General features: G+C 41.3%; 1 protein-coding gene across 1 annotated transcript in view; it reads left to right on the top strand.

Annotated features, from left to right (window-relative positions):
- The first annotated feature begins 14,271 nt into the window (after positions 1-14,271).
- Positions 14,272-27,108, top strand: part of LOC120733648 (calcium-binding protein 8-like) — a 38,823-nt gene continuing 25,986 nt past the window's right edge. Inside the window, exons 1-3 of the mRNA XM_040031955.1 lie at positions 14,272-16,755; positions 22,144-22,268; positions 26,789-26,932. Of these exons, the coding sequence (XP_039887889.1) occupies positions 22,151-22,268; positions 26,789-26,932 (262 nt within the window). The 5' untranslated portion in view covers positions 14,272-16,755; positions 22,144-22,150. The remainder of the gene's footprint in view (positions 16,756-22,143; positions 22,269-26,788; positions 26,933-27,108) is intronic.

Here is a 27,108-nt window from a genome sequence, read left to right as displayed (position 1 = left end):
TAATCTGCGCTTTATAAATTAGTATTAATGAATCTTGCTGCATCTTATTATTTCTGTCTCTTTCAGATGAATTCAGAGAGACATTATTAGTGAACATGAAACAAAATATAAATCAAAGCACATGACAGGAAAGACAGAAAATCAATATTTATGACCTATAATGACCATGGCCATGGATGATCAGCCTGCAGACTTCAGCACAAAAATATGGATGTCATGTCTGATATTTAGAGAGCTTTAGCCATTTGTTGATACCATGCAAATTGTTTGCAGAATGAGCAGCAGCTAGCACAGTTTAGTGTACACCTAGTACTCTGAGACAGAGCTTCTCGAAATCTCGATGACCGAGTGCCAATTTGGGACCACAGCATGTAACTGAGCTCTTTACAGGAAAAATTCTCACACTGCAGTCAAAGATTGTAACGTGTCTGTGCAGTCTTTGGCCGTTTATGTTGCTACCTGATATTTTTGTGCTAGTGTAAATGTTTTGTAAGCATTACTGAGGTGGTTACTTCTTTCCTTGGTTCCTACTGTATTTATCAAAGTCAGGAGGGTTTGTTCTGGGACAGCACAATGGTGCAGTGGTCACCTCACAGTAAGAAGGTTGTGGGTTTGTGAGGTTGCATGCATTCCCTGTGTGTACCCCAGCTTTCTCTCACAGTCCTAAAATTAGGTGAAACTGTGATTCTAAATTGGCTGCAGGTCTGAGTGTAAATGTAAATGGTTGTCTATGTCTCTGTGTTGCTTGTGTTATAGACTGGTCACATGTCCAGGGTGAACCCTGTATGTGTACCGTACAGCCAGGGATAGGCTACAGCCCTCCCTGCAGCCCTGAGTTAAGCAGTTGGGAAAATGGATGGTTTGCGCTATAATGACTCAATTAGAAAAGTTGAAATTTATGAAAAGTGCTTCCTTAGTGTTGTTGGGCACTGCTGCATCATGGTATGTCATGGATTGTGGAGGAATGAAATGTACAGCAATGCTTCTTTCCTTGTTGTGCCTGAGAGCCCCATAAAATGTTACCAGTGGCCACTATGGGCCAGAAAACTGCACTTCAGGAAATCTGGCCCTGAAAAATCAGCAAAGAAAGTACTAGAGAGCTATCCATCCATCTTTCCACTTCGCCAATTCATAGCTGGAGCCTACCTGTGCTGTCATATTGCAAAAGCTGGAGTACATCTTGGACAGTATATCGCAGGGCTATTTCAAGAGATGCCACGTTCGATTCATGTGCTGCACTACTCAACTAGTAAAAAATGAGAGAAGTCTATAAATGTAAATTGGAAAACGGGTCCATAAAATATTGCCCATTTTTCCAGTTACTTATGCTTAGCTTTGTGTGGTAGCAAGGATCCCAGCTGATGGTCCTTCTTCACCTTGGTCAGACTGTTAGGATATCACAAGGCTAAATCGATAGATGCACCCACACAGGCACAGGGAGAGTGTGCAGTCTCCACACAGAGACACCAGTCAACCAGCAGTTTTGTACCCAGAACGTGATGAACCTGCTAATCACTGCAGCACAGTGATGTGAATTTTGCACCTCCACTCAACATTTAAAAAGTCTTTTTTTAAATATTTTCACTGCCCATAATGGTACTGTCATAATTCACTTGTTGTTCTACTCAGTCTTGTTTTAAGCCAGCAGCTGTTTCCATTAGTCAACATAAGAAAAATTCACTGTACTAAATGTTTCAGCACCAAGCAACAGGTTAGAAAACAGCTGGTGTTAGTGAAGCATTTAGCAGAAATTTCCCTCTGGACTTGACCAAAATAGCTTCAACAAGAGAAAATATTGGACTTCATTCATCAGGTGGACAAACACATGAATGTTATAGTTGCGCCTCGGTTTCTCTATTTGTACATTAATGACTTTTCTCACACCACCATTACGTTCATGACAACCTAAATTGAAAGACAGACTTATCTTCTTTCTACTTTGTTATCTTTGGTCTTCTTTAGATGCATTTCTCTCTAAATGATGATGTCTGCTTTACAGCTGCTCTCTAGCTCAGTGGAAAAGCCCCAAACCATCAATCCAAGATCCAGGCAGCCCCATCGCAGTGGCAATGAAATGAGAATCTATGTTGTGACAAAGCTGACCTCCTTTTCCTTGTCTCGAGAGATTTTGCCAGTAGGAGGTGAGAAGAGAGGATGGGGGAGAAGGGAAAAGGCAACTGTCAACGAAAAACTGAGAAAATTGGGTTGGTGGAGGCACAGATGAGGTAAGGCAGTTAAATGAAATCTGCAGAAGCACTGGAATGTAATGGGGAGGGTGAGGAAACTTGCAGGAATGTAAAAAGGAAGAGGCCAGGAGGTGGAAAAGTATGGGGGAAAGAGAGGGAGATTAAAGGAGAAGAGAGGTCAACGAAATAAGGGTAAGTTACTGCCAACAGGAGTTGGAGTGCTATCCTTTTCTCTTGTTTCATCCTCCTTGTGCCTCTAGCAGGAGTTGATTTACTGCCCACTACCGAATGAAGATACCCTCCACGGTCATCTGCCTCCATCTCCCCAGTTTACTGCTCCTTCCCAGAGGTGATATTAACACCTGAGGAAACACAGTGCTCCTTTTCACCTGCTGTAGCAGGGACTTTATGGAGCCCCGCACTGCCAGCACTACCAGAGAGAAAGAGCATTACTCAGGCAAAAGTGTGTGGTGCTATAATAGTTGCAAAATATCTCTGCTTTGCAATAGCGACACTCCACAGAGTTGTAATGGCCCTTCAGCAGAACTTGAATGGAACAAAACAGCCTTTTGTTGTAATGCTGCACTAAACTCAGTGGCAGTCTGACTCTAAAATCTGGAATAATATTGTCACAGAAATTAGTGCTATCTCTAATTTTGTCCCAAAGAACACATGGGTAAGAAAGCCAGCACACACAGAAGGTCCTTCTGACTCCTGTGTGTGCTTGTGTACTCTCACCTCTCTGATCTCTCTTCTCACCACCTCGTGTTACTCCTTCCCTGTTTCATTTTCCTCCCTTACTTCCCTTTCCTCTTCTCTCCCATCTTCACCTCTCTCCCTCCACGACCTTTCTTTCACCTTAAATCCATACAATCAGTTTTGCTGCCTCTCTTTGCCACGTCTCCTTCCCTTCACTGTCCCCACGCCACTCTTCCATCCTCTCGTCCATGCTCCGCTGTGATGTTTCATTTACTTTAATCTAATTTGATGTTATTTAATTTAGAGCGCAGTGACTTGTGATGGCTCAGCAGGGATTCGGGGGTGTAGCTGCACTGTTGCACTATTATGTGTGTCTGTGTGTCTCTGCATGTGTACAGTCACACATATGCATACGTTCACAAGTCTGCAGTGTGCACACATGCACAGATGTGCCCTTCGGCAGAGCAGAAATGTTTAATTTTTGCAGCCTGTGTTTGTCTCTGAGAAAACAAACGAACTTACAATCATGCCAAGATGGTCATCATTTATTTACATGGTTGAGTAAGATTTAGGAGACAGTGGGGACAATGAGAATGAAAAGATGATGTGGGTAATGTTTAGACAGCCATACTTGCGAATAAATGAGGGGTGCAGGAGGAGAAATACATGGTGAGAAGAAGGGGAAGAAGACAACGAGTGACCTTGGGGAGGACAGATAAATAGACGTATTGTGATTTATATGACTTCATGCATTATTGACAAGGAAATTATTAGCTGCAGGGAACATTTTTCACTTGCAATAATCTCCAGACTGTTATGACATGCTGCTATAGACGCCGACTATCAAGACAGAAGTGTATTGAACATTAAAAATTCAAGCCAGTGGACATACTCCAAGCTACAGAGGACAGATCACAATGTATGAGATAAAGTAAAATCTGGTTTCTGCATTACTATCTTTGATATGTATCTGTTGGAATAAGGTGCCTTTGGCACAAAGCTGCTACCAGAGGAATAAAGTTACAAATTGATTGTAACTACAGATGTTTTTCAGATATCTTGAGTACAATACAGCATGCCGGTGAACACAAATAATGAAGTAATGTTGGACATTTGTTTCTTTTTTTATGTTATATACTGTGATAATACTCTTGATTTGTGAATTCAGGTGTTTTCAGCCACATTGCCACATGTGTGTAAAAACAGCTTAGGCACAAAGTGGGAGACCACATAAAGTTACAGAGCAGACTATGTGTTGAGGCACGTTGTGTATAAATGTAATCAGTCCTCTGCTGATTCAGTACTCTCCAAGTTCCAAACATCCTCTGTTATTAACATCTGCACAAAAATCATGGAAAGTCATGGAAGCGAAACCCACGTTTCATGGTGTGGGTTTCTATGGCTGATCACCTCCTGTAGGTGTGTAGTGTGCGTGACCAATACTTTTGTCCATATACTGTATGACTAGAAATATTCTCTTACATATTTATTTGCTAATTGAATAGAGTGAATTGTTTCCTGATGTAGTTACTTGTCATAAAAAAGAATGCAAATGTAAGTAAGCAAAACAAATACAGGAAAATATGAAATCCAATTTCAGAGTGTGTTTTTATGTCCACAATTGACACTTTGCTTTTTTGCTTCACCATTGTGTATTCTGTATTGTTTGTTTACCTAGAAAGTCTCAAAGTTTTGAGCTCAGATGAACTTGTAATCCTGTTAGTTTTATCCCTCAGACGTTCTCAGAGAGCAGCAGGGATGCCAGCAGCATTACCATATCATGAATTAAAAGTAATTTAATCGTGTTTTAATTAAACCTCATTTGGGTCTGTTGCCAGCGTGTGTGGGTGTGTGTATGTGCATGTGTCTTTGTTTAAGTGGAAGATGGGTTTTTAAAAAATGACTGTCTACAGACTTGAGCCTTCTCTCTATATCGCCCTCTCTCTTTCTGTGTGTGTTTGTGTGCGCGCGCACATGCGTGTGTGTGCTTTACACAGTGTGATGGGTTTTTTCTGTCTTTTTAGGGGAACTCTTCTTGTTAGTTTGTGATGATGCTCACACAGAAAGAGGGTACTTTTCTCTCTTTATCTCATTTATTAATTTTTTTGTTTGTTTTTTTCTTTTTGCCACTTATCTCTCACTCTGGGGTTTTTGTATTTACCTTTCAATGGCCTAAATTAAATCAGGTATGGCTGTGTGACTTTAATGTAGCTTTTAAAACTGTTATACACAAAGATCCAAATATATGAACACGGAAATAATACGTGAAACATTTCTATTGGTTTGCTTGTGCCTGCGTTTGCACTTTTTGGATATAACTTGCACCTGATTCAAACTCAAACCATTTGGAACTTGACAGGGATGAGAAGAAAACTGCTGGTGCTGCTGCTGGATTCGGATGTCTGAAGGGATGATGGACTGGCAGCTGCCTGGCTCAGAAGAGAAAACAGACTAGAACAGCTTAAACCTACCAAGGTGTGAGATTTATTCATGCCGTGTGTGTGTGGGTGGGTGTGTGTCTGCTGAGGTTCAGCTGATATGGGTTTTTTGGATTTTCTGATATTTTTGAACTAAAGTTTCCTGCAGCTGGTGCATTACATTTGAGCATTTCATGGTGAAAAGGACATGCACTATATATATATACACATACACACACACACACACACACACACACACACACACACACACACACACACACACACACACACACACACACACACACACACACACATATGAACCTTCGGAGGTAGCATTTAGCAGCCAGGGGCACTGAAACACTGAAAGTTCCTCTCGAACACATTAAATATGTAACTGTTCCAGGATTTAGCAGCCTCTATTGAATGCTCAGGAAATCTCTGGGATAAAATGAGTTTTTAATCTGCTGAAACATTAATAGGTAATTAAACGAAGGAATGAGATCTGCAGAGAACATAAGAGATGGATCTTTGCATCAGACATATCCACAATAATAAACACTGACTTTCAGTGTAGCAGGGTGATTTAAATGCTCCGTTATTGTGCGAGCTTTCATGCTTGTTAGTGTTTGTGTGCCGTTCATGTGCATCACTAAGTGTATCCAGCTATTTCAAGCAGATGATGAGTCACCAGTGGTAATCTCCAAACGACAGTGGGTTACATTTTGAGGGTATATCCATCATGTTTGTGGGAAGTACCTGCAGGTGATCAGGGTAGTCCCTGTGCACAGTTAACTCGTTAGCTGTCCTACCAACTCTGACTTTGCCCGCCGCTGCTCTAAAAGGGGCAGTAATTTCTAATTTTATGGTCTTGTGGGCAGCGGGGGCAACAAGCTATGTTAAAGTTACCGTGACTAATGTCATTACAGGCTGTCAGACAGACTTTGCTTTAGATGTGTAGCTCACAGCTTACAAACAGGGAGCAGGTAAAGCTTCATTGACTTTCCCAAAGGCACTCTCTGTCCCATTACAATTCAAACTGTGTTTTCATTTGTGCAAATACACCACTTTTAGAGTGGAAAAAGTTTTAGATTAGATATGCCTAATAATGAAAGCATGCAAGCTAAACCAAGTTCATTTTGAGTGTGGCACTGATACACACTGTTACACCCTAATTCAATTTGCAAAGGAAATGGAGGATTTATCACTGAAAATAAATTGTGGAAACAGTGGATGGTTCTGGAAATATATCTTAATTTTATATACACTACTTGTATATGCGCTAATCAGCCACTTTATTTGGTACAACTGATCGACTGTTTGCTAACACAACTATGTAATACGCCAACCGCATTGCAGCACCTTAGTGCATTTAGGGATGTAGATACTGATCCACTGGAATTTTCCCAAATAACCACAGTATTTGCAGAGAATTGTCCAAAAAGAGAAAATATCCAGCAAGTGCCAGACAGTGCCTCCTTCATGTCAGAGGTCAGAGGAGAATGACCAGAGTGCTTTCAGATGATGGGAAGGTACCGGCTGATTACAATAAATAACTACTTGTTACAACCAATATGCAGCAGAGCATATTTAAACTCACCAGGCATCAAACCTTGAAGCAGCGGTGTGATGAGTCTTGATTTCTGTTTCTTCAGACGGTAGGGTCAGAATCTGGTGTAAACAGCATGAATGTGAGTTTAAAATACACATAATTATCTGAAAAAATGTGTTAGCCCTGTGACAAACTGGTGACCTGTCCAGGGTGTACCCTGCTTCGTGCCCCTAGGATAGCTGCGATAGGCAGCTCGACTCTGACCCTGATAAGGATAAGAAGAAGAGAATGGATGGATTACTTTAAAACTATTCAGCTGTAAGTGGCATTAAAGTTGTATTCAGTAATATAGTGATCACTGGATTTTTTTTCATGTGCAGTGGTGATTGAAGTTTTTTTTTTTATTTGCGCAGAGCTAAATGTCTCACGATGTTAGTTATCTTTTTTTTTATTTTTCAGTGTCACATCTGCCAGCAGCTGGCCCTCCACCCCCATTCTCCATCACACATGCTTGCACACACTCTTTCCTCCAAAGGTCTAGATGTGAAATCCCATAAGCGTTGTATTATTCATGTGGTGTTGCAGATGTAACCTTCTGAGAGGGAACTTTACGTTTTGCCCCGGGGCTTTTGAGCTTATTACTTTTTATAGAAAGCATATTTATTTGTGTTTAGGAAACAGTTTGAGGCAGAGTTTTATAAGAACACTCGATGGGCAGGCTTATTGTTGGCTGTCTGACCTTTCAGCCGTACCGTTATGTGTAGTATATTTATGTCTGTTCCATTTCAGGCATCCAGCTGTTTACCACAGATTTCTTGTGATCTCTTCCTCACTTACACACTTTGTCCCTTTGTTCAACCTGTATGTATTCATGTATGCAAACACATATGGTAGAGCCAAAAAGGCACTATATCACTGATTTTTGAGTATCTCCTCATAATGTTCCCAATCCTGGGTACATAGGTGAAAGTGAATTACCCCGCATAGGGAGTTTAAATTTAATTTTCGATGATGCCCACGGTGCTAAACTCTAGCTGACAGGATAAATTTTTTCCCCATGGAAGGTCATCATTGCTTCAGGACTTCAAATAAGCATGGCAAGGAGGTGGAGTGGAATGGATGATGACAATATTTAAATGCAAATGAAAATGAGGTTGGATTTGGTGAGATGACGCACGTATTATCGAGCAGGGTAGTGATCTGAAACTGTAATCTGGTTTCTCAGGTTTCCACTGCATGAGGGAGCAGGAAACAAGATTAAGGCCCAGTTCCTCAGCCAGCTGCAAGTTTACTAAGTAGACAGAGTTTATGTAAAAAGTATTTCAAGTACCACCCAGATATAGAATATGGTGTCTTATACACTTTTGCACAGCAGTAAAAAGAAAACAAAACAAAACATAAGGTCACAGTTCATTTTCAATTATTTCTCTACTGAAATTACAAACGTTGTTGTCCTTCAAGACAGTCCTTTCATTCTCATAACGACACAACTGTGGAGGAGGCTATTAAAGCAGTACATTATCATCACCTTTCACTCTGGTGGAGGAAATAAACTGCCATATCTGAACGTGGACTTTGAAATGCTAATGTTCTTGCTAGGAGGCTGATGTACTATGACCTCAACAGAGACTCTTTCAGTCTGTATACTTAATCTGGCCTGTTTCACTTAACGATCTGCTTCTGCATAATTCTGTTTCCCTGTTTAACTTGAAACGCTTGATACTGTTATTTTACTTACATGCCAAATATGTTTTGACTTGATTTGAGTCTTAGGGGCATCTTGATGGCAGGTCAGAGTTTCAATTCTGACCTTTCTGTTTCATTGCATGTCTTTCTGTATAATTTGTTGGCACTCTCTGCTGTCAACACTCTAAATGTGTGAAGTCTGTCTCTTCGGGCTATGATTTGGTCATGGTCCCATTTATGTAGTGATTAAAGCTCAGGAGGCCAAAAGCGTGCCTCTATTACCGAGCAATAAATGGTGTGTGAGAGCAAAACATGTCCGTGGTAGAAGATGCAATTTTATATGGTGCAGTTTGCTGATGCTGATGGTTGAACATCAGGGAGGTTAGTAAACTTAACAAGCTCCTTAGGGTTGCCAGTTCTGTCCTAAGCTCCATGGACACTCTGGGTGCAGCGGTAGAGAGAAGGACTTTGTCCAAACTAGGAGCTATAATTGACAACCCCTCAGGAGGAGTGTGTTCAGCAGGATGATCCTCCAGCTGAGATACAGGACAGCAGAACCGAGTGCCGGGATGCAGCTTCTGTCTGCTATATAACCATGTAATTCATAAATAGTTAATGCAGCACTTTTGTTAAACCCTTTGAATTAAAACTGAAATTTTGCAGTTTAATCACATCTTGAATATTTGATTTAAGCCCCTCTTTGGTGGTATACTGAAGAAAATTAATTCAATTAAGTGTTATTTCCTATAGTGCCAAATCATAACAGCAAGGTGCTTTATAAAGTAAAAGACCCTACAATAATACAGAGAAAACCACAACAATCAAGCACTGTGAGCAAGCACTTGGCAACAGTGGGAAGGAAAAAACTCCCTTTTAACAGGAAGAAAGCTCAGGGAGGGGCAGTCATCTGTTGTTGGGGGTGAGGGGAGGGAGACAAGACAAAGACATGCTGGGGTTGAGAGCCAGATATTAATGACAACTAATGATTAAATGAAGAATGGTGAATAAACACAGTAAGTAAAAACAGTGAGTGTAGAAGAAATACTCAGCAGCCTGGCCCTAGTGCAATGTAACTAAGGGTGGATCCGCATCACTTGATCTAGCTCTACCTAAAAGCTTTATCAAAAAGGAGAGTTTTAGGCCTAATCTTAAAAGTAGAGAGGGTGTCTGACTCCTGAATCCAAGCTGGGAGCTTGTTCAAGAGTAGAAGGGCCTGAAGGCTGAAGGCTCCGCCTCTCATTCACAGAAGTACGCCTGTAGTCTGAGAGTGAAACGCTCTACTGGGGTGATCTGGTAATATGAGATCTTTGAATGTAAATGTAAATAGAAGTCAGTGTCCAATAATTTATGGATGTAACTAAATATATATGATCATTTCAGACCATTGTGATGGATTGCTGACCTGTCCAGGGTGTACCCTGCCTCTCCCCCTAAGACTGCTGGGATAAGCTCCAGCTTGACTCTGATTCTGAATTGAATAGGCACAAGAAAATGGATAGATGTTCAGATTTAAAACTTCTTCTTGTCATTCCTCTGTTCGTATTTGAAGCTGCATGTTTCACCAGTTGTCAGTTCTCCAAGGTCACTTGGCAGGATCCAATTGTGAATGTGAAATCCATGTAATAGTCCAGGTGAGGTGTATTATTCAGTCAGCAGGGAAATGCAAAAGCATGAATGAGGATGCTGAAAATAATTCAGATTGTTAGACTCGGCGTGGAAGCCAGTTATGAAGCAAACATAAAAAAGAACTGCTGACGTTTGAGTTCTCAATACTGAAGAAAACCACAGTGAGTTCAACATAAAATTCAGATTATGACCAGACACCATCTGCACAGCTGGGTCAAGTGGATATTAAGGACGGATGGACAGATGGACTCCAGAAATATGGCAATGATGAAAGAAGGGACTGGACAGAATCCAGTAGTGGGCTGAATTTGAGTTTTCAATTCTAAAATTTTATATTTATAATTTTGTATTTAGGAATCCCTGCTGTAACAGTTCAATAGTGGCAGAAAAATGCCAAAGTCCTAACTTGTAAAGAAGAGGCACGGACTACATTGTAGACCTTTTACACCACATTCATCTAAAAATGGAATTAGGTAATATATATTTTAAAGAGCTCTCAGTTCTGCACTATATTTGAGATACCTGTAATACATGCAGGCTATATGGAGAAAAGGGAAAAAAACAATACCAGTGTTTGGTTGATAATTTTGTTGGATAAAGATATAATTTTTGTACTTTTGCTTCTGGACTCTGTTACAGTTCTTTTAAAATTAAACAGTCATGGTTAATTAATATGCAGATGTTGTCCACGTTTCAGGTGAGATTCAAGGGGTTTTACCAAAGAAATTCTAGTAAATGTTTACTCACTGGAGATATAATCAGCCCATTTTCAAAGGCTTAAAGTTAACTGGGCTACTGACTGTCCAGCTATTTTGTGGCCAGGTAAGGGCTGTCCCCTTGTTATTTAATGAGAAAAGAAGCAGACATGATATAAGAATCAAAATCAGCATACTTTATTAATCTCTGAGAAAATTAGTTAGTCGCATCTGAAAAAGTGTTGAAATGTGTTTTATGGCTTTTACTGTATTGATAAAAATGAGGGCCAAACAAAGAGCTTGTAAGTTAGTGAGGTTGCCAATATAAATACATAAATAGATAAACCTTTCAGAGAGATACTAAAAAATGTAGAAGTGGCCAAATCAACAATCAATGGAACCTGGCCAGCTTAGCAACATCTAAAGACCCAAAAGGTCTAAAAAAGAAGGAAAGTGCATGATGACAGAATTATTTCTATAGTTAAGAAAAACAACAACGCAACATCTGACTTTGGACAAATGAAACCAAGATGAACTTGAACCAGAATGATGGGAATAAAGGAGTATGGAGAAGGAGAGAAATAGCTTATGGTCTTAAACATACAACATTATATGTCTAACATAGTGGAGGTAGCATTACGGAAAATGTATGTATGGCTGCCAGTGGAATCAGGTCACTAGATGTGTTTATTGATAATGTGACTGCTGATAGAGGAAGCAGGATGAATTCTAAAGTGTGCAGGGCTGTACTCTCTGCACAGATTCAGCCAAATGTTGCAAAACTGATCAGTGTTTCAGTGCAAATGGATAATGACCCAAGGATGCTCCAAAAGCAACCCAAACGTTTGTCCAGATCAAAGAAATAGGATATTTTTGAGATCATGTGACCAAGAGCATGCTTTTCCAGAGGCCTACAAGCAAGCAGCAACTGAAGGTTGCATTAAAAGCCTGGAAGAGAACCTCAACAGGGGAGACGCAGCATTCGGTGATCCATTTGTTCTAAACTTCAGGCAGTCACTGATTTTCATCCAAGTGTTAAAAATCAATCATTATTTATTTAAAAATATAAAAAATACAACTGCAGGTCAAAGCTCTATCATGCACAGAAGAAGCCAAATGAGAGCATGCAGCTATCTTAAAGCGAATCTAAAATCAGCTGATGAAAAGTAGAGAAGTGTTCTGTGGTAAGATTAATCGAAATTTGTAATTTATTATTTCTTTTTAGAACTCGTTAAAAAAGCATTCTCCAGATTAAAGAGGATAAGGACCACTTGCCTTGTTATCAGTGCTCAGGTGAAAAGCCTGCATCTTTGATGGAATGGGGGTACATTAGTACCTACTGTATTGGCAACTTGCACATCTGGAAATGCTCCATCCATGCAGAAAGGAATATACAGGTTTTAGAGCAACTAATGCTGCCATCCAGAAGACATTTTCTTGTAAGGGAAAGCCTTCAATATATTAGTAAGATAATGCTAAACTGCATACTGCAGCTATTACAAAACTTTCCAGTGGAAGAGTCGGATGCTTAACTGGTTTGCCTGCAGTCCAGACCATTCAGCAATTAAAAACATCTGGTGCATCATGAAATGAAAAATACAACAAAGAAGACTCAGTACTGTTCAGCAGTTAGAATCCTGTGTCAGATAAGAGTGGGACAATATTCCTCTTCCAAAAGTCCCGCAGCTGCTTATTTTTTCAGTATTCCAGACACACTCAGGATCACCTTCACTTCTCAGGGCATGTTGATAAACCTGCAGGTGCAGAAAGAAAAACAGAGGAGAAGGTTTGAATTTTGTTTTGCAGTTTAACCGGTGTTCTTAGTTGGTTCGCTAATCTTAAGTTAATGTTCCCTGTTTTTCTTTTACAGCTTCACTAACATACACTGAAAAAAAGGGACTGGCCATCTCTTGGATTTATGTAGGCATCTTGCGTGTATTTAACACAATTGCCTCATGCTTTAAAGTTCAGTGTAACTATAAAAATTACATGATATGCAGAGAGGGTATATTAAGTTGTTCATATCTAGTTCGAGTGAAGTACGTCAATAATATAGCAATGTTAAATCTCGCGACACCGCACGTGATTTTGTCTCGCGCCCTTTGGATTGTGGTTTGAGGAAGGCGTCCATCTCAAGTGTCAAGTCGAGCAGCCGCCTCTGCTTTTTTCGGTATACCGAAAAAAGAAAATTGGGTAGTTGTTTCATTTACAAAAGTCTAACTTGTAATTTGAACAAAATAATTTCATGTTTCTATGGTGAACACAATTAAATCATGTAGGGTCTGTATCTACTTTTAAGATTAGGCTTAAAACTTTCCTTTTTGCTAAAGCATATAGTTAGGGCTGGACCAGGTGACCCTGAATCCTCCCTTAGTTATGCTGCAATAGACGTAGGCTGCCGGGGGATTCCCATGATGCATTGAGTTTTTCCTTTCCAGTCACCTTTCTCACTCACTATGTATTAATAGACCTCTCTGCATTGAATCATATCTGTTATTAACCTCTGTCTCTCTTCCACAGCATGTCTTTATCCTGTCTTCCTTCTCTCACCCCAACCGGTCGCAGCAGATGGCCGCCCCTCCCTGAGCCTGGTTCTGCCGGAGGTTTCTTCCTGTTAAAATGAAGTTCAGCAACTTAATTTGTTCTTGTTGAGATGACATGATAGAATCTAGTAAGAGTGGTTAGGAGTTGGACTCATGAAATTCACAAGATCACATAAGATTTCAAACTGCAGGAAAATCACTGGAGTTATAAGAGGCAGACAACTACACACACCATGCTATCTGCTATCTGCATCAAGCCTTGTAATCATAGCTTTCTTACTGTTGTTAAGCCTGGATTGGTGGCGTGGTGGTTAGTGCTGTTGCCTCACAGCAAGGAGGTCCTGGGTTCAAATCTACAATCTAACTAGCTTGCAGTTGCTTCTTTCTGGGGATTCTTGTTTCCTCCCACAGTTAGAAGTCCTGCACTTATTAGGGTTAGGTTAATTGGTCATTCTAAACTACCCATGTAGTTGTGAGTGCAAATGGTTGTTTATCTCTATGTGATAGACTGGTGAGCTTTCCAGGGTGGACCCTGCCTCTTAACCTATCACTTTAGGGTTATGCCCCTGCAACCCAGATAAAGATATGGAAGTTGTTGTAAATCCATTCATTTTTTTATGTTAACTAGACTTTGTTGATGTAATATGAAGACAACATGTAGTATTTAAGTGACCAAGTACTGGTTATTGAATAGTGTTGGAATAAAAATGACAAAATTGTGAAGGATTAATATATTCCAAGATCTCAACTTACTTCATCTAAACATGTTTCAATCATGTTTTCTCAACACAAAATGCACAGGTTTATTGAATATGAATGAGTTGTGTTGATTTAACTCAGTTGTTTAAGTTTCTGCCAAAGCAAAACAATTGTGTGCAACCAATGTCCACTATTGAATTAAATAAATCCAACATGCTCTTTGTTTCAGAGTAGTTGAGATGGACAAGATAAACAAAACTCATCCTGAAAGACACGTTTTGAATATGCAGAAAGCTTGAAATCTTGCAGAACTACATCTGAATATATGCACATCTTGTTACCCTCCAACATCTGAACCCAGGCTAACAGAAAAGGAAGAAGATTAAATCGCTCCTTTGTGTGTCTTGAATAATAAGACAAAATGAGAAATGTTAAGAAATAAAATCTATTTGAAACCAATACAGAAAGTATTTCAGCATAGTGATGCACATGGATGTATAAAGATTCACATGAATGCAGGGCATGAACAGTCTGATGCTCAGAATTTCCTCGAAAAGGACAACACCTTTCTCAATGTCCTGTCATAATGTTTAAGTTACATATATACATAGATGTTTCCTTGTGGTACGCGTTTTAGTGTCCACCAACTGTACTAAAAAAATACATTATTATTTTTTAAAGACACCTTTTGTATAGTTCTGTCCTTAAAGTGCGGATCTTAAAGTATTAGAGAAGTACAGAAATTAGATTTTGACATTTAAAAAGGTCAGCGAGTGGCCATAGAGTGTTATTTTGGAGATGAAGTATGATAATATGTTTACGTGTTTTTAAAAAAATATCGTAATAGATCCCAAATCCTTCTAAATGTTGAGGCATTTTACTTCACCTTCATTTGTCCCGCCTCTAATGGAAAACAAGGGGGAGCCATTCAGCACCATGGACAGCGCCCCCTTCAAGAAAAATGCTCATGTTTAGGAAACTTTAGAAAAACAGAGGTAAAGTTCAGACCTTTGTAGGTCAGGTTCAAAACCTTCGATAGCCTCATTAACTCTGTACCCATCACCGTCAGAGCGCCACGGTGAAACATTTATGGCTCGCTTGTGTTGTCTTTACTTTTCACTGATGTCTCAAATCCCAGGGAGAAACAGCAGTCTAGCGGCCCATCACGCTGCTACATCCCTGAGGCGAACGCATAATGTATTAACCCTTTGCGACCAGCGCGAGGAGAGTGCGCCGGGTGATGAAAAGGGCTGCTCCAACTACTTTTAAATATTACGGCGGAGCAGCGCGGTAGACACAGTTTTCAACCTCAAGGCTAAAGACTGCAATCGAGCTGCTGCGGTCCCACTGATGGGGGGAAGCTGAGGCTTCACATGGTCTATTATATAATTAGTATACGGAGTGTAAAATGGGGGTATTTTCATCAGAGGCTGGAAACACAGACAGCCTGATAAGAACGAAAGGAAGGTCTAATAACAGTGGTTTAAAAATAAAAGGAAAAGAAAGAAAAAGGCTTGGGTGGAGGAAGGTGCCTTGAATCTTGCAAGAAGATGAAAAAGATGAAGACCTGGGAAGGGTGGTGGGAGTGAGGGATGGAGTGGGGGGTAGACACACTGCATCATTTAAGTACTGCGGCTGATGTCACTTCCTAAACACCATAATTGGTCATCAATGACTCTTATAGCTGTGAAGAATGGCTAAATGAAAAAACACAAACACACTTCCCCGGGGCTTTGTTTCAGTGATTCGTTGAACCCTTAATTGCTCGGACCTCACAGCCTCTCTCTCTCACACACACACCTGATAGAAGGGCAACTCCCACTGAGGACGGCGTCGCATATCTTCCCGCTCACCTATACACAGCCTGCTGCCGTCGCCCCCCTTATGTGCCCCCTCCCTTACCGGACTGGACTGACAAATGGGTTAAATCTGTCAGCAGGAGTAGCCGTGATAGATGCATCAGGAGCGTCGGGAGATCCCTTCCCGTCCCTTTGCTGCTTGACAAATCTGCGCTCAAAGCTTTCGCCGTGCATCATCCACGCTGTGGTTTGAATTCGACAAGGAAGACTGAATTAGATCGTGTTTTTTCTTCATTTCTTTCTTTTTAAAATTTGTTTTATAACAGGCGACTGAGAGAAGCAGCTGCAACAGCAGCACCGGTTCTTAGACCCAGACCCGTGGGCGGCTGGGTGGCGTTCGTCTGGGCGAGCTGATAGGACGCAGATCTGGCACTCTACCTACCAACTGCTTCATCCCAAAACGACCCCAAATTCTCGAGACATGGCGATGAGAAGTGAGATGTAGAAAGCGGACATAAGGCCATTCATGTGGGTCTGTGTTTCAGCCAAAACGGACAACATTTCACACCATCACCACCACCAGCGTCCTCCCCATCTAACCAGTTGATTTTTTAAAATAACTATCTAAAAAGTGTGGAACACATGACACGCTGGTGAATTCCCCAGGCAGGTCCAACACAGAGACTGAATGAGTCCATCTTTGACTGTCGGACGGACTCCTCAAGAGCACAGGACGGATGCAAACAGAATAAACACATCTTGGCAATTCACACAAACACCTTCAGCGTCTCCGCCAACGGTGCTCTAACAGAACGGGGTGACTCGCACACCGGAGGAAAAGTCGTTTCACGGGCAGGTAGGCTATACCCTCACGGCCAATTAGCGTGCTGCCTCCGGGGCGGCGTGTTAAAGGTGATAAAGGTGATTACCGCGACCTAGAGCCCATGCGTCGGTCCTTCTGATCGCCGTGGAGACGCGCAGGCGACTGCACCTGTTGTAATCTCGTCCGTGTGAATGTGTAGGGCTTGTGTGCGCGTGGGCGTATGCGCGTGCGGAGCACATATAGACTTCAGTATGCGTTGACGAGGTGTGAGCCGTGCTTTTTTTGTTAATGGGTGACAAAGTGACAAAACAGCGTGATGTGTGTGTGTGTGTGTGTGTGTGTGTGTGTGTGTGTGTGTGTGTGTGTGTGTGCATATCTGAAAATATATATTATTTCTTAAAATCTTTCTGTCTGCGCGAGTCAGAGCGCTGTGTGGGTTTGATCGATATGATTAGGTGATTATAGATGGATTGTAGGTCCATCTCAGAGTGTAATTACAGTATGATTGTCTCAGTACGCAGCAGGGTGCATAACACTCCATCTCACTCTATGCATTATGCTCTGTGGCTTCTTCAGCCGTTCTCCGGTTCTCTCAGGCTTTAGCAGCTCACATATTGGTTCTGATAAATGGAGACTGGCTGCAGTCTAAAGCCCAGTTGTATTCGTTCTCATTGCCAGATGCTCTAAAACTCCACAGTCATAAAGCGTGATGGCCAAATCTGTCACCTGCCTTACACACATTCATCATCTGATACCCTGGAGGAGACTCGCCTGTGGATGGTAACGGATGGTGGGTATTATAGGTAATTGGGAGTGTAGATTTAGTTTGACTTTGTTTGTTTTTTTCTTCGTATAAAGAGGTTGAGGTGAGGGGTGGGGGGTATTAGCACACATGAATGTTTTTCTTTATTTTCAAATCCTCGCACACCCCATTATGCGGTGAGTGTGTGTGACAGATCAGCAGCTTGGCAGCTTGGAGTGGTGTGTGTCCAGCTGCGCTCCCTCCGCCGCAGAGGCGCGCAGTATGGAACACTATCATGAGTGTCCAGCTTTTTTCCCCCTTGTTGGGTGGGATGCTAACAGCCTCTTTCAAAACACCTGATATAAGATCACATACTCAGCAGAGCTGCTCAGTTAGCGCAGCAGCTGCAGATGGGGATTGAAATTGACCCAAGTTGAACTCCAGCAGAGGGGGTTTTGGGCGGCAGGATTCACAGCCCATACAGCGCCTCGTTGGAGAGATGTTTTTAGAATACAGCCTTGATGGGCAGAAGAAAGACAACTGATATCACAGCTGTGCAGTGACAGCTAGACAGTTTGCCCAAGGTGACTTCAGTGGGATGCTGACAATGTGACATTGTGCAGAGGCACAGTGAATTATTTAATTAACCATTTCTGTTGGTTTAAAATCTGTAAATCTAATAAGACACAACTTTATTGTGGGCTTCTTGTTGATCTTACACATGTCTTTCTTTGATCCATAAATTCACAAGACCTTCTCTCCATATTTCTTTTTCCTTTGTGGTTTATAGTAACTGAAGGATGATGAATCACAGAGTGGCATTTTAGCTGTTTCCAGCACTGGTGCTTCAGATGATCAGCTGTGCTCTTTCATTGTTGTTGGCAGGTGGCATAGGCTTTAACTGAAAGTGAAGGAGACATGAAGAGAAAAAATGATGTTTTACTGGCTTGAAGTGCAGAGAGGATCATTGGTTCGTTTATCTGGTATCTCTCTCCTGGGCCTGCTTACAGCTCTCGTGCACATCAGAGAAGCTTTGGATGATGTTTAATGGCTTAGTTGTAGTTAGTAGTTGTATGTTTCGATGGTTAACTGTTGGCTGCAGTAGAAGTAAAAACCTGTTCTCCTTGATGTGGAAGAGAAAATCTGATATTGTTAATCTGTTGTAGGATTGCCTGCTTTTGATGGCTGCACTGTGCATACGGTGCTGGAAAAAAAGCAATGGTGTGATCCCCTCATCTCTTTCCTACTATTCTGCTAATGCATTTTACTCCATGGGGAAGAGGTGAGGAAGGTGAGAAAAAAAAAACATTATTCTCCATTTTCCCTATGTAACGCTTTTTTTTTTTCTCTCACTCACAGTACCTCGTTTCGCTTCATCTCAGCCTCTCCTCTCTGAGCTCAAATCTGTTCTGATCACCACCATTGCAGACTTGAAAATGGGCTACCTGGGGTGCAAGTGACCCCACAGTTCAAACACTGTCAGTCAGCCCACTTTGATTCGTTCCTTTCATCCCCTTTGCCCCTGCATGCCCCACGAACACACCTGCCTTTATGTCCACTATTCCACTATTCCTCATCCTGCTCTCACACAGTGAATGAAGCTTATCAGATGGTGGCTCTCTGCTAAATCATGTCAGCGCTAATGTCCATCTCTGTGACAACAGTGGGTGATTTCACAAGTAGAAAAAAAACCCACCATCCAAAAATATACAGGAGAATGTCAGGGAAGGATGGAAAACAACAGAGAGAAAGGACCGGTGTGCAAGTGTTTGATTTTTGTGCACGCGTGTCTGCTGGTTTTTGCCACGAGTGAGTGGGCGTTTCTGTCAGGGGAACAATTGTGGGAACAGATGGACTGTTGCAATACATTCTCATATTAATTTCATATCATATGTCTTATTTATTTGTCCGCTGATTGAATAATTCCCATTTCCTGCTCATTTGAGTCGTTGAAGAATTTGAGAATTTATTCTGTGGCTAATGTTCACACATTAAATCTTCATTACTGCCGTCGTCGTTTTGTTCCCATAGGCTAAATACTGGATATCCGCAGCAGACTGCTAAACCATGACAAATAAACAGCATGCATGCATACATCAGAACAAATGTGCCAAAAGCAAGGATCAGGTTATACACATGACTTGTTCTGAATCCCCCAAATCAAAAGTAACTATCGTATAGCTTTTAACTGCAGCACTGGAGGGTGGAGTGTCTTATCAAATATGCAGATAATGCCACATTTTTAGGCTGGACAGCATTCATAGTGCTCACGTATGGGGTTAGATTTATGTCACTGTGAATGAACAAAATCTGACAGAAAAAATAAAATAAATAAATTGAGCATGAAAGATATAAGTTGAATGAAAAAAAATGATGTCAGTGGCAATAAAATTCGGCATCAATGCTGCATTTGACTAGGAGATTGTCACCTTCTCATCTTTTGCACATTTTCCCAGATGCAATGTTTATTGTTTTAGTTTTAGTTCAGACTGAGATGTCATGTGTATCCCAGTGCTGGGTTACTTAATGGGAAATATTCATTTTAAGTTGTTTTATTACATTTTTTTCTACCACAATACAAAGTAAGAGTCATTTTAATTGTCTTAATTTATTGTTAATACTATTTCGTTAATGGGCAGCAGGCTAACATAGACAAAATTAAGAGGAGTCTTAAGTAATAATGTGATTAGGTGAGGGGAAGACAGTTTATAAAGCTGTTCAACTACCTACCTGCTGCTGCTGAGCTTAGCAACAATGAAACAAAATGACTTGACAAGTTATTAAATTCTGCTGTGAGAACATGAAGATGAAGGATTTGAACCTGCAGCCACGCAAGCCAGTTTCTAAATGAGCTGAATCTCAGTGTGGTTGTATTTCACTGATGTTGCCAATCCACACAAAGCACCTTCGAGTAATTTTTGGAAAACAGCAGCCAGCGTGGCAGCAAAGTGCAGTAAATGTGGGGTAAAAGCAACAGAATTAATGAGCCATTATCACACATGCACTGCAGCCCTGGAGTGTTTTTGTGTTGTTTCTCACTTCTCTGTAGTGCTGCATGTGACAAAGCAAATGTCCGAATAGCTTTGATGTGATATCAAAGCCTCTTTTACCTGCAGCTCCTTATAGTTTAAAGTCTGCGAGATGACCAGTCAAGCCCATGTGGTCTTCTTTGTGCATGCTCTAAGTAAGCACCACCCTTCTCCAAAACCAACTGGAGCTCTAGTAGTGAGAATGCATTTGAAGTTTATGTGTGAAAACAGCTCAGTGTCTGTTACAAAGCAACAGTAGTTAGTAACAACCACCCTCCACTGGTCACACCAAAGTAAGTATAGCTGAAGCAGAAAGCCCTGTGATTCTATTAAACTGTTTGGAAACATTTGAACTTTTTAATTATGAATTAACGCAAATATTCTCACATTAAGCTTTCATTTTATTTCTCCATGTGACATGCAGCCACTGCAGGTAGTACCTGGAAATGTTTAATAATGAGGCCTCAGTGTGTCTGTGTGTGTTTGCGTCTTGTTGGCTGAGACCGATGTCTGCAGAACAGATATATGTTGCCACGGTGACCGCAGTACCTTTAATGTGCAGGTGAGGCACGAGTAGACCCAGGAGCAGATGGACCGAAGAGCAAATTTCCTCCGAGCGCACAAAACTATGGATACATAAATACTTCCCCGCACGCACTTTGTTTGCTGTCTGCCTCTGTCTCATGCACATATGCAATTTTCACACCTGATGCCCTCCACAGATCATCAGAACAGGCAATCGCACTGCTCTTAACCTTTTAGGCTGTTTTTGTCTTTGCACACTTTGGGTCATTTTCTTCCCTCTGCTCCAATTCCAAAATCCAAAAAGGATTTCAGTCTAGAAGGAGAAGAGATGGTTTATATTTCTGCCATGTTTCCCATCTCATAGATACCCCCACTTCCAAATCTATCTCTCCTGTCTGGCAGTGGCTGGCTCGCAAAATCCTATTGGGATCTCTATCTCTTCCTACCTACCTATCTATCCATCTATCTTTCTTTCTTTTTCTCCCTCCCTTCAGCTCAGTTCACTGTGTACTATTGGCAGGAATATAACATGAAGCATATCGCCAAAGTGTCAAAATATTACAAGCCCTCAGAGGCATGACTCTCATGAATCAAAACAGAGAATGGCTCTGATCATACGACAGCGTGGGCCACGGTTGATTGATGCCCTGTCTCGCCCCGAGGTGTCTCGGCGAGGTGTTGGGTGGCGTTTGGGACTGTCTGGAGGGACAGCTAGTCAGCAGATCTGACAGGGAGGGTTGGAAGAAATTATATCTGGCAAGCGTGTGGCGCTTCTCCTCTGTGGACCAAGGAGACTGAACAAAGACCAAGCAGGACAAAGACAATAGGAGATGAATCGCCTGACTGTACTATGAGGGTATTATCAGAACAATAGTAGTGGAATATTTTCTGTGACTCCGTTGAATTATAATGTGATTACATAATTTGTCACTGCGATTCTGAAAGGAGGAGACTGGATTGAACATTAGAAGTGTGGAAGGAACAATGTTGCCTCAGCAGGAGCTCGTGTTTCTAAAAAAGGGCTCATGACTGCTTAGAATACCCATGCTTTGCCACACATTCTCACCTCATTCTTACCTGTGGCATGCATAGCTTATTTAGATTGTGTGTATGTGTGCTCTGCAGGGAGAAGATGCCATTCCACCATGTGCGGGCGGGCCTGCTCTATCCAGACAACTACCTGAGCAGCTCCCTGGCAGAGGGGAACGAAGCCTTCCAGCTAACCAGCCTCTCCACTGAGGAGCTGGGAGGTGAGTGTGCTGACAAAGGGAGCGAGAGAAGGGGGGAGTGTGTGGGGATGCAGAATGAAGTGTGAGGTACTAGCAATTAATGGTTCACTGCCAGAACAATGCAGTTACACTGCTCCAAGTCTCCAGAGGAAAAGTTTTTCCATTTAGCCACTTTGTCTGAGCTTGACTGGATTCATTGGTTTCCAATTATAGTGCTCAGGAAATAAAATCAATTCAATGGGCTCAGAAGGAAGCAGTGTCTGACAGAATGTATATATGACCAGTTGATACTGGTATGGTAATTTAAGTTTTCAATTCAAATTCATCTTCCATGAAAATTGATGTTATGTGTTCGCACCAAAGGCTTTGATGTGGCAAATAGATTCTTGGAAAGCAACGCTACACATTAATAATTTGAGCTAAAATACACCTTCTTGTAATGTTTGTGTGTGTAAATAACCAGAAAAAGACTATTTTAAGGAGGTTTATTTTTGCAGCTCTGACCAATAGTTTTATCAGTTAAGATCTTAATCTACTACGAGGAATCTAGCAACATTACTAAAAGAAAACATGGATTCAGTACAGCAACAGGCACAAGTGTTCCCTTTAAACTGGTTCACAGACTCTTTGTAAACAAATCCCCACAGTTAGTCAGATTTATAAGAACCACGGAAGTGATAAAACTGCAGCCATGTTATAAACACAAGAATCGACATCTAACCCACTGTGGGGCCCAAGTTTTATCTGTTTATTGCATCATGAAAACTAACTTTTTGAGCGTCTGGCTCATAAAGGTCTGATGAAGAGCTGCAATGTGCAGGCTGTTTATTTTTCTCTAGTGAATGTTGGGTTGTTTCAGCCCAAGACTTGCCTCGACTCTTGTGTTGATGCGCATGTAACCGTATAAACATTCACCACAGTAGGAAGAAAGACTTCCTAAATCAAATTCGACATCCAAAATAAACAGTAGATGTGTCCTACAGGGTTGATCGTTATAGAGGTGCTAACTGCCAGTGTTGCTGGTAAATTAAATGGCAACTAATCTGACGTAATTATGCTTTTCTTTCCCGGCGATTACTTTGGTGAGTGAAAATTTATCTTTATTGTGCTTTAACCTGGGAAAACAAATAGGGTTTTCCTTTAAACTGGCCTTTACTGAATTTATACATCATGGACGCACTTCACTGACTGCCAGCTTTTCTGCAGCAATCCAAAATCGTGCTGTGCATGCAGTACATCTGGGTCCTGATTTGATGTGATTGACCAGGTGTAAAAAACAAAGACTTCTTACCCTGTGGTTGTCCTTTGATATGAAACAAACAGCTAATCCTGCCATAGACCGAGGAATGAGAGCATGAGAGTTTGTCTCTGACTCTCTGACTGTGCCTGTTTGTTTGTGCTTATACATGTGGCCCATTGTAGCTTGCTCGAATGAGCTTTGGTATGAAGTACTTTGTAGTATAAATCTTTTAATCCAGCGTCCCTTGTGCACAACTAAACTCAACCCAGTTCAATAAAACAGTTGCTTTACTGCGAGCAAAGCGGGTACAGTAAAACGTCTCATCATCATTAGTCTGGTTGGCCTCTGTCTGTGTCTTGTTAGTCAAGGGCAGCAAGAACGTGAAAGTAGTCTGGCCGTGTGTAGAGCTTTTATATAAATTGAATCTGGACTCTTAGGTTCCAGACATCCTGATGTGGTCTTATCTAGTGCCTGTCAGCTACAGCTTCGTTGTAAGCAATGGGACTGTTTGATGTGGACCAAATATCAGTGGTATATGCTGCCAGCATTTGAAAACTCCTAATCCCACTTCAGAGAGATGCTGAAGGTTCTTCTAGGATCATCTGTTACTGCAGATAGAAAGCTAGTTAATCACCCCTGTGTAGATCCCTCCTATCATTTCTCTAGTTTTAAGGCATTTCATCAATCACATCAAGAACATGTATAGTCCTGGGGGTTGACCACATAATACCGAGTCATGCACAGGCAGGGTTGGAGCCTAACACATGAACACACGCAGGCATTTCACAGTAATATATCAGGGACTAGCTCATTTGTACCCTGTTGAAAATCTACTCTTCACTGTTGAGCTGCATACAAATACATTTCACTTTGTTTTGGGAGGCCGCACATTCACCCGCATTCCCAATCCCTCGCCTCTGTTTCTCACTTTATTTTGTTGGGGGAGGCAGTGGCATGGTGCTTGAGTCTAGTTATCAGCCGTAGGGGATATTTACAGGCTTAGGCGGGGGCTGTGACTGAACTTCAGCTCTCACGCAACTGACAGTGAAAAGACAGGCATAGGAGACAGATCTGAGGCTGACTTAATACACAAAGGAAGGAAGGAGCTGCATGTCAGGATAAGAATATTAATGACACGAGGCCTGAGAGAGACACAGAGAGATGAACTTCATGTAAAATTCATTGTTTAAGGTTTGAAAAAGGGATTAGTCTTTGGGAAATTGTGCTTTTGATTGTGTTCCTTCTGTAAAGATTTGCAGAATGCTAGGTGAAATGGCACCCGCTCCGACCCCTGAAGCAAAAAAAGATCCGCAACGCACTGAATGCTTGCTCGCTAAAAGATATTAGATAAAGTCCTGCAAAGCTTGTCCCACCTCTGTCGTCTTTATTGCGTCGTTGAGTTCGACCCCTAACTCCAAATCAGAGCTCCCTCCTCTTCTCAGACAGCTCTAACTGATTGACAGGTAATTAGCCCCGAGATTGACCAATGTATTTTGTAAGACGGTCCTCGGAGGTTTGAGTGATTCTGCTGCATGAAAAGATAGATGCTTTGCAAGCCGTGTGTTTACTTACAATTTGAAGATAGAAGTAAGCCTTTTATGTGGGAGGAGAGAGTCGGAAATGCTCTTGGCAGTTCTTGTGGTGATTGTGCTGCGTGGAGGGATTGGGACAGTTCCCTCGGGGTTTGTAAAATACAATAAGTACACAAAGATGTAAAAGAGCAAGAACAGGGAGAGAGGGAAAAGGGAGCGAGGGTGGGAGATCACTCTCACCTTGATTTGTCTGTGGCACTTCCAGTTAATGGGGAAGCCTGTTATCAACACCAGGGAAGCACCTTTCAGCACCAGCTACAAACCTGCTAAATCCTGTTAATGATTAATTTCTTTCCCATGGATTAGTCCATCTCCCTGACACCATCTGATGACTCACTGTTGCATTTTTAGGTTTTCATTTTATGAGGCTGGAAACAGTATGAACATTGTTGTTAAATCGAACCAGAGAGCGGGTTGTTTGCAATTGCCCTCATATTTAAAACATTGAAATGTATTTTAGTTTCCCTGACAACATTTCAAATAAGTCACATGACTTTGACCTGCGATTAAAATGATTAGCATTAATTTTGGCACAGAAATTGTTGGGTTAAATTACACACACACATATATATATATATATATATATATATATATATATATATATATATATAGATAGATAGATAGATAGATAGATAGATAGATAGACATTTTTTTTTTCGTTTGGACTTTGTTTTTGTCTCTATAAACTCTCAATGATTTTCTGTCCTGCCGCTTCATGTCCATCAGTTAGCAGCTAATTTGTCTGTCTGCTGTTTGGAGCTGAGCAGGTTGTGCACAAAGAGGTCAAGGAAGCCTTTTAGCTCATTCATCCAAATGACCAGTGAGCCCATGCCATACAAAACCTTCATTGTATCTTTATCCATTCATTCATTTGTCTGGAGTTCACAAGAATCACTGCTCCTCCTGCAGCATTGCCCAGAATTTAATCACACTTAAACACAATGATCACCCATATTATGCTCAAGGTCAAGGTCATATTTGTTGTTTTACGGCCAATAACCTGTGAGATGTGGTAGATTGTGAGGTGGGAAGCTACGATGCAGAAAACAGCTGCATCATGCAGCAGCATGCGAGACTGAATGCAAACAGTCACGCTTAAGGCTGGAAATTCAAAAATGTGAGCAGAAACTCTATAGAGCTGAGAGGAACTGACTGTCACTCGTTGTGACCCATTTAACGTACAAGTAGGCATTTGATCGATTGCTGATGTGAAAAATATTGATGTTTGCCACTTTTTTGTGGTTCATGGTAATCTTGTTTAATGAACAATCCGTGCAGTTCAGCTGCTAGACATTTAATCGACACCATGCTGCTTTGTTCCCAGAGACAGAAACAATTACCATTAACGCAATTGCATTTTGCGTATCAATCAAAGTAACTTAAATATGAATGAATTAATGTAAATGAATAAAACAAAACATAATTTAATATAAACACAAGAAAGAGGTTTGGGAAATGCCAATAAAGAGATTTCACTGGCTGTTTCAGTTTCCAGCTTATAACATAAATTAAAAAGTTTGCAACTTTATTCCCAACTAACCAGAAACCAACACAGTGACCTCAACAAGATAAATATTTACAGAGAGTTTTATCTACGATAAGTGTGTAGGTTTAACTTTTTAAACATGTGTCTTATCTCCTCAAACAAGATAAAGAAGCTGAGAGACTGACAGTGATGCACAGCGATGTGTTGTATGTTTGCTGCGCAGAGATCCGTGAGGCGTTCCGTGTTCTGGATCGTGATGGGAATGGTTTCATCTCCAAACAGGAGCTGGGCATGGCCATGCGTTCCCTGGGTTATATGCCCAGTGAAGTGGAGTTAGCCATCATCATGCAGAGACTGGACATGGATGGTAAGATGCTACATAAGGACACACTCTTGGGTGCATGCATGGAGCAGCAAACCATGCATTTTCACATATGCAAAACACAGAGTGCAACTCTGCGTGTGCGACTGTTTTACATAAAATATTTGTGTTTATATTGGAATAAAAAATGTTGAAATGTTATCCTTTTAGAGAGAAGCTTA

This window comes from Simochromis diagramma, unplaced genomic scaffold (assembly GCF_900408965.1).
Source record: "Simochromis diagramma unplaced genomic scaffold, fSimDia1.1 OVJJ01000216.1, whole genome shotgun sequence".
Classification (NCBI taxonomy): Eukaryota; Metazoa; Chordata; class Actinopteri; order Cichliformes; family Cichlidae; genus Simochromis; species Simochromis diagramma.
This window is presented reverse-complemented; position numbering and strand designations above follow the sequence as displayed.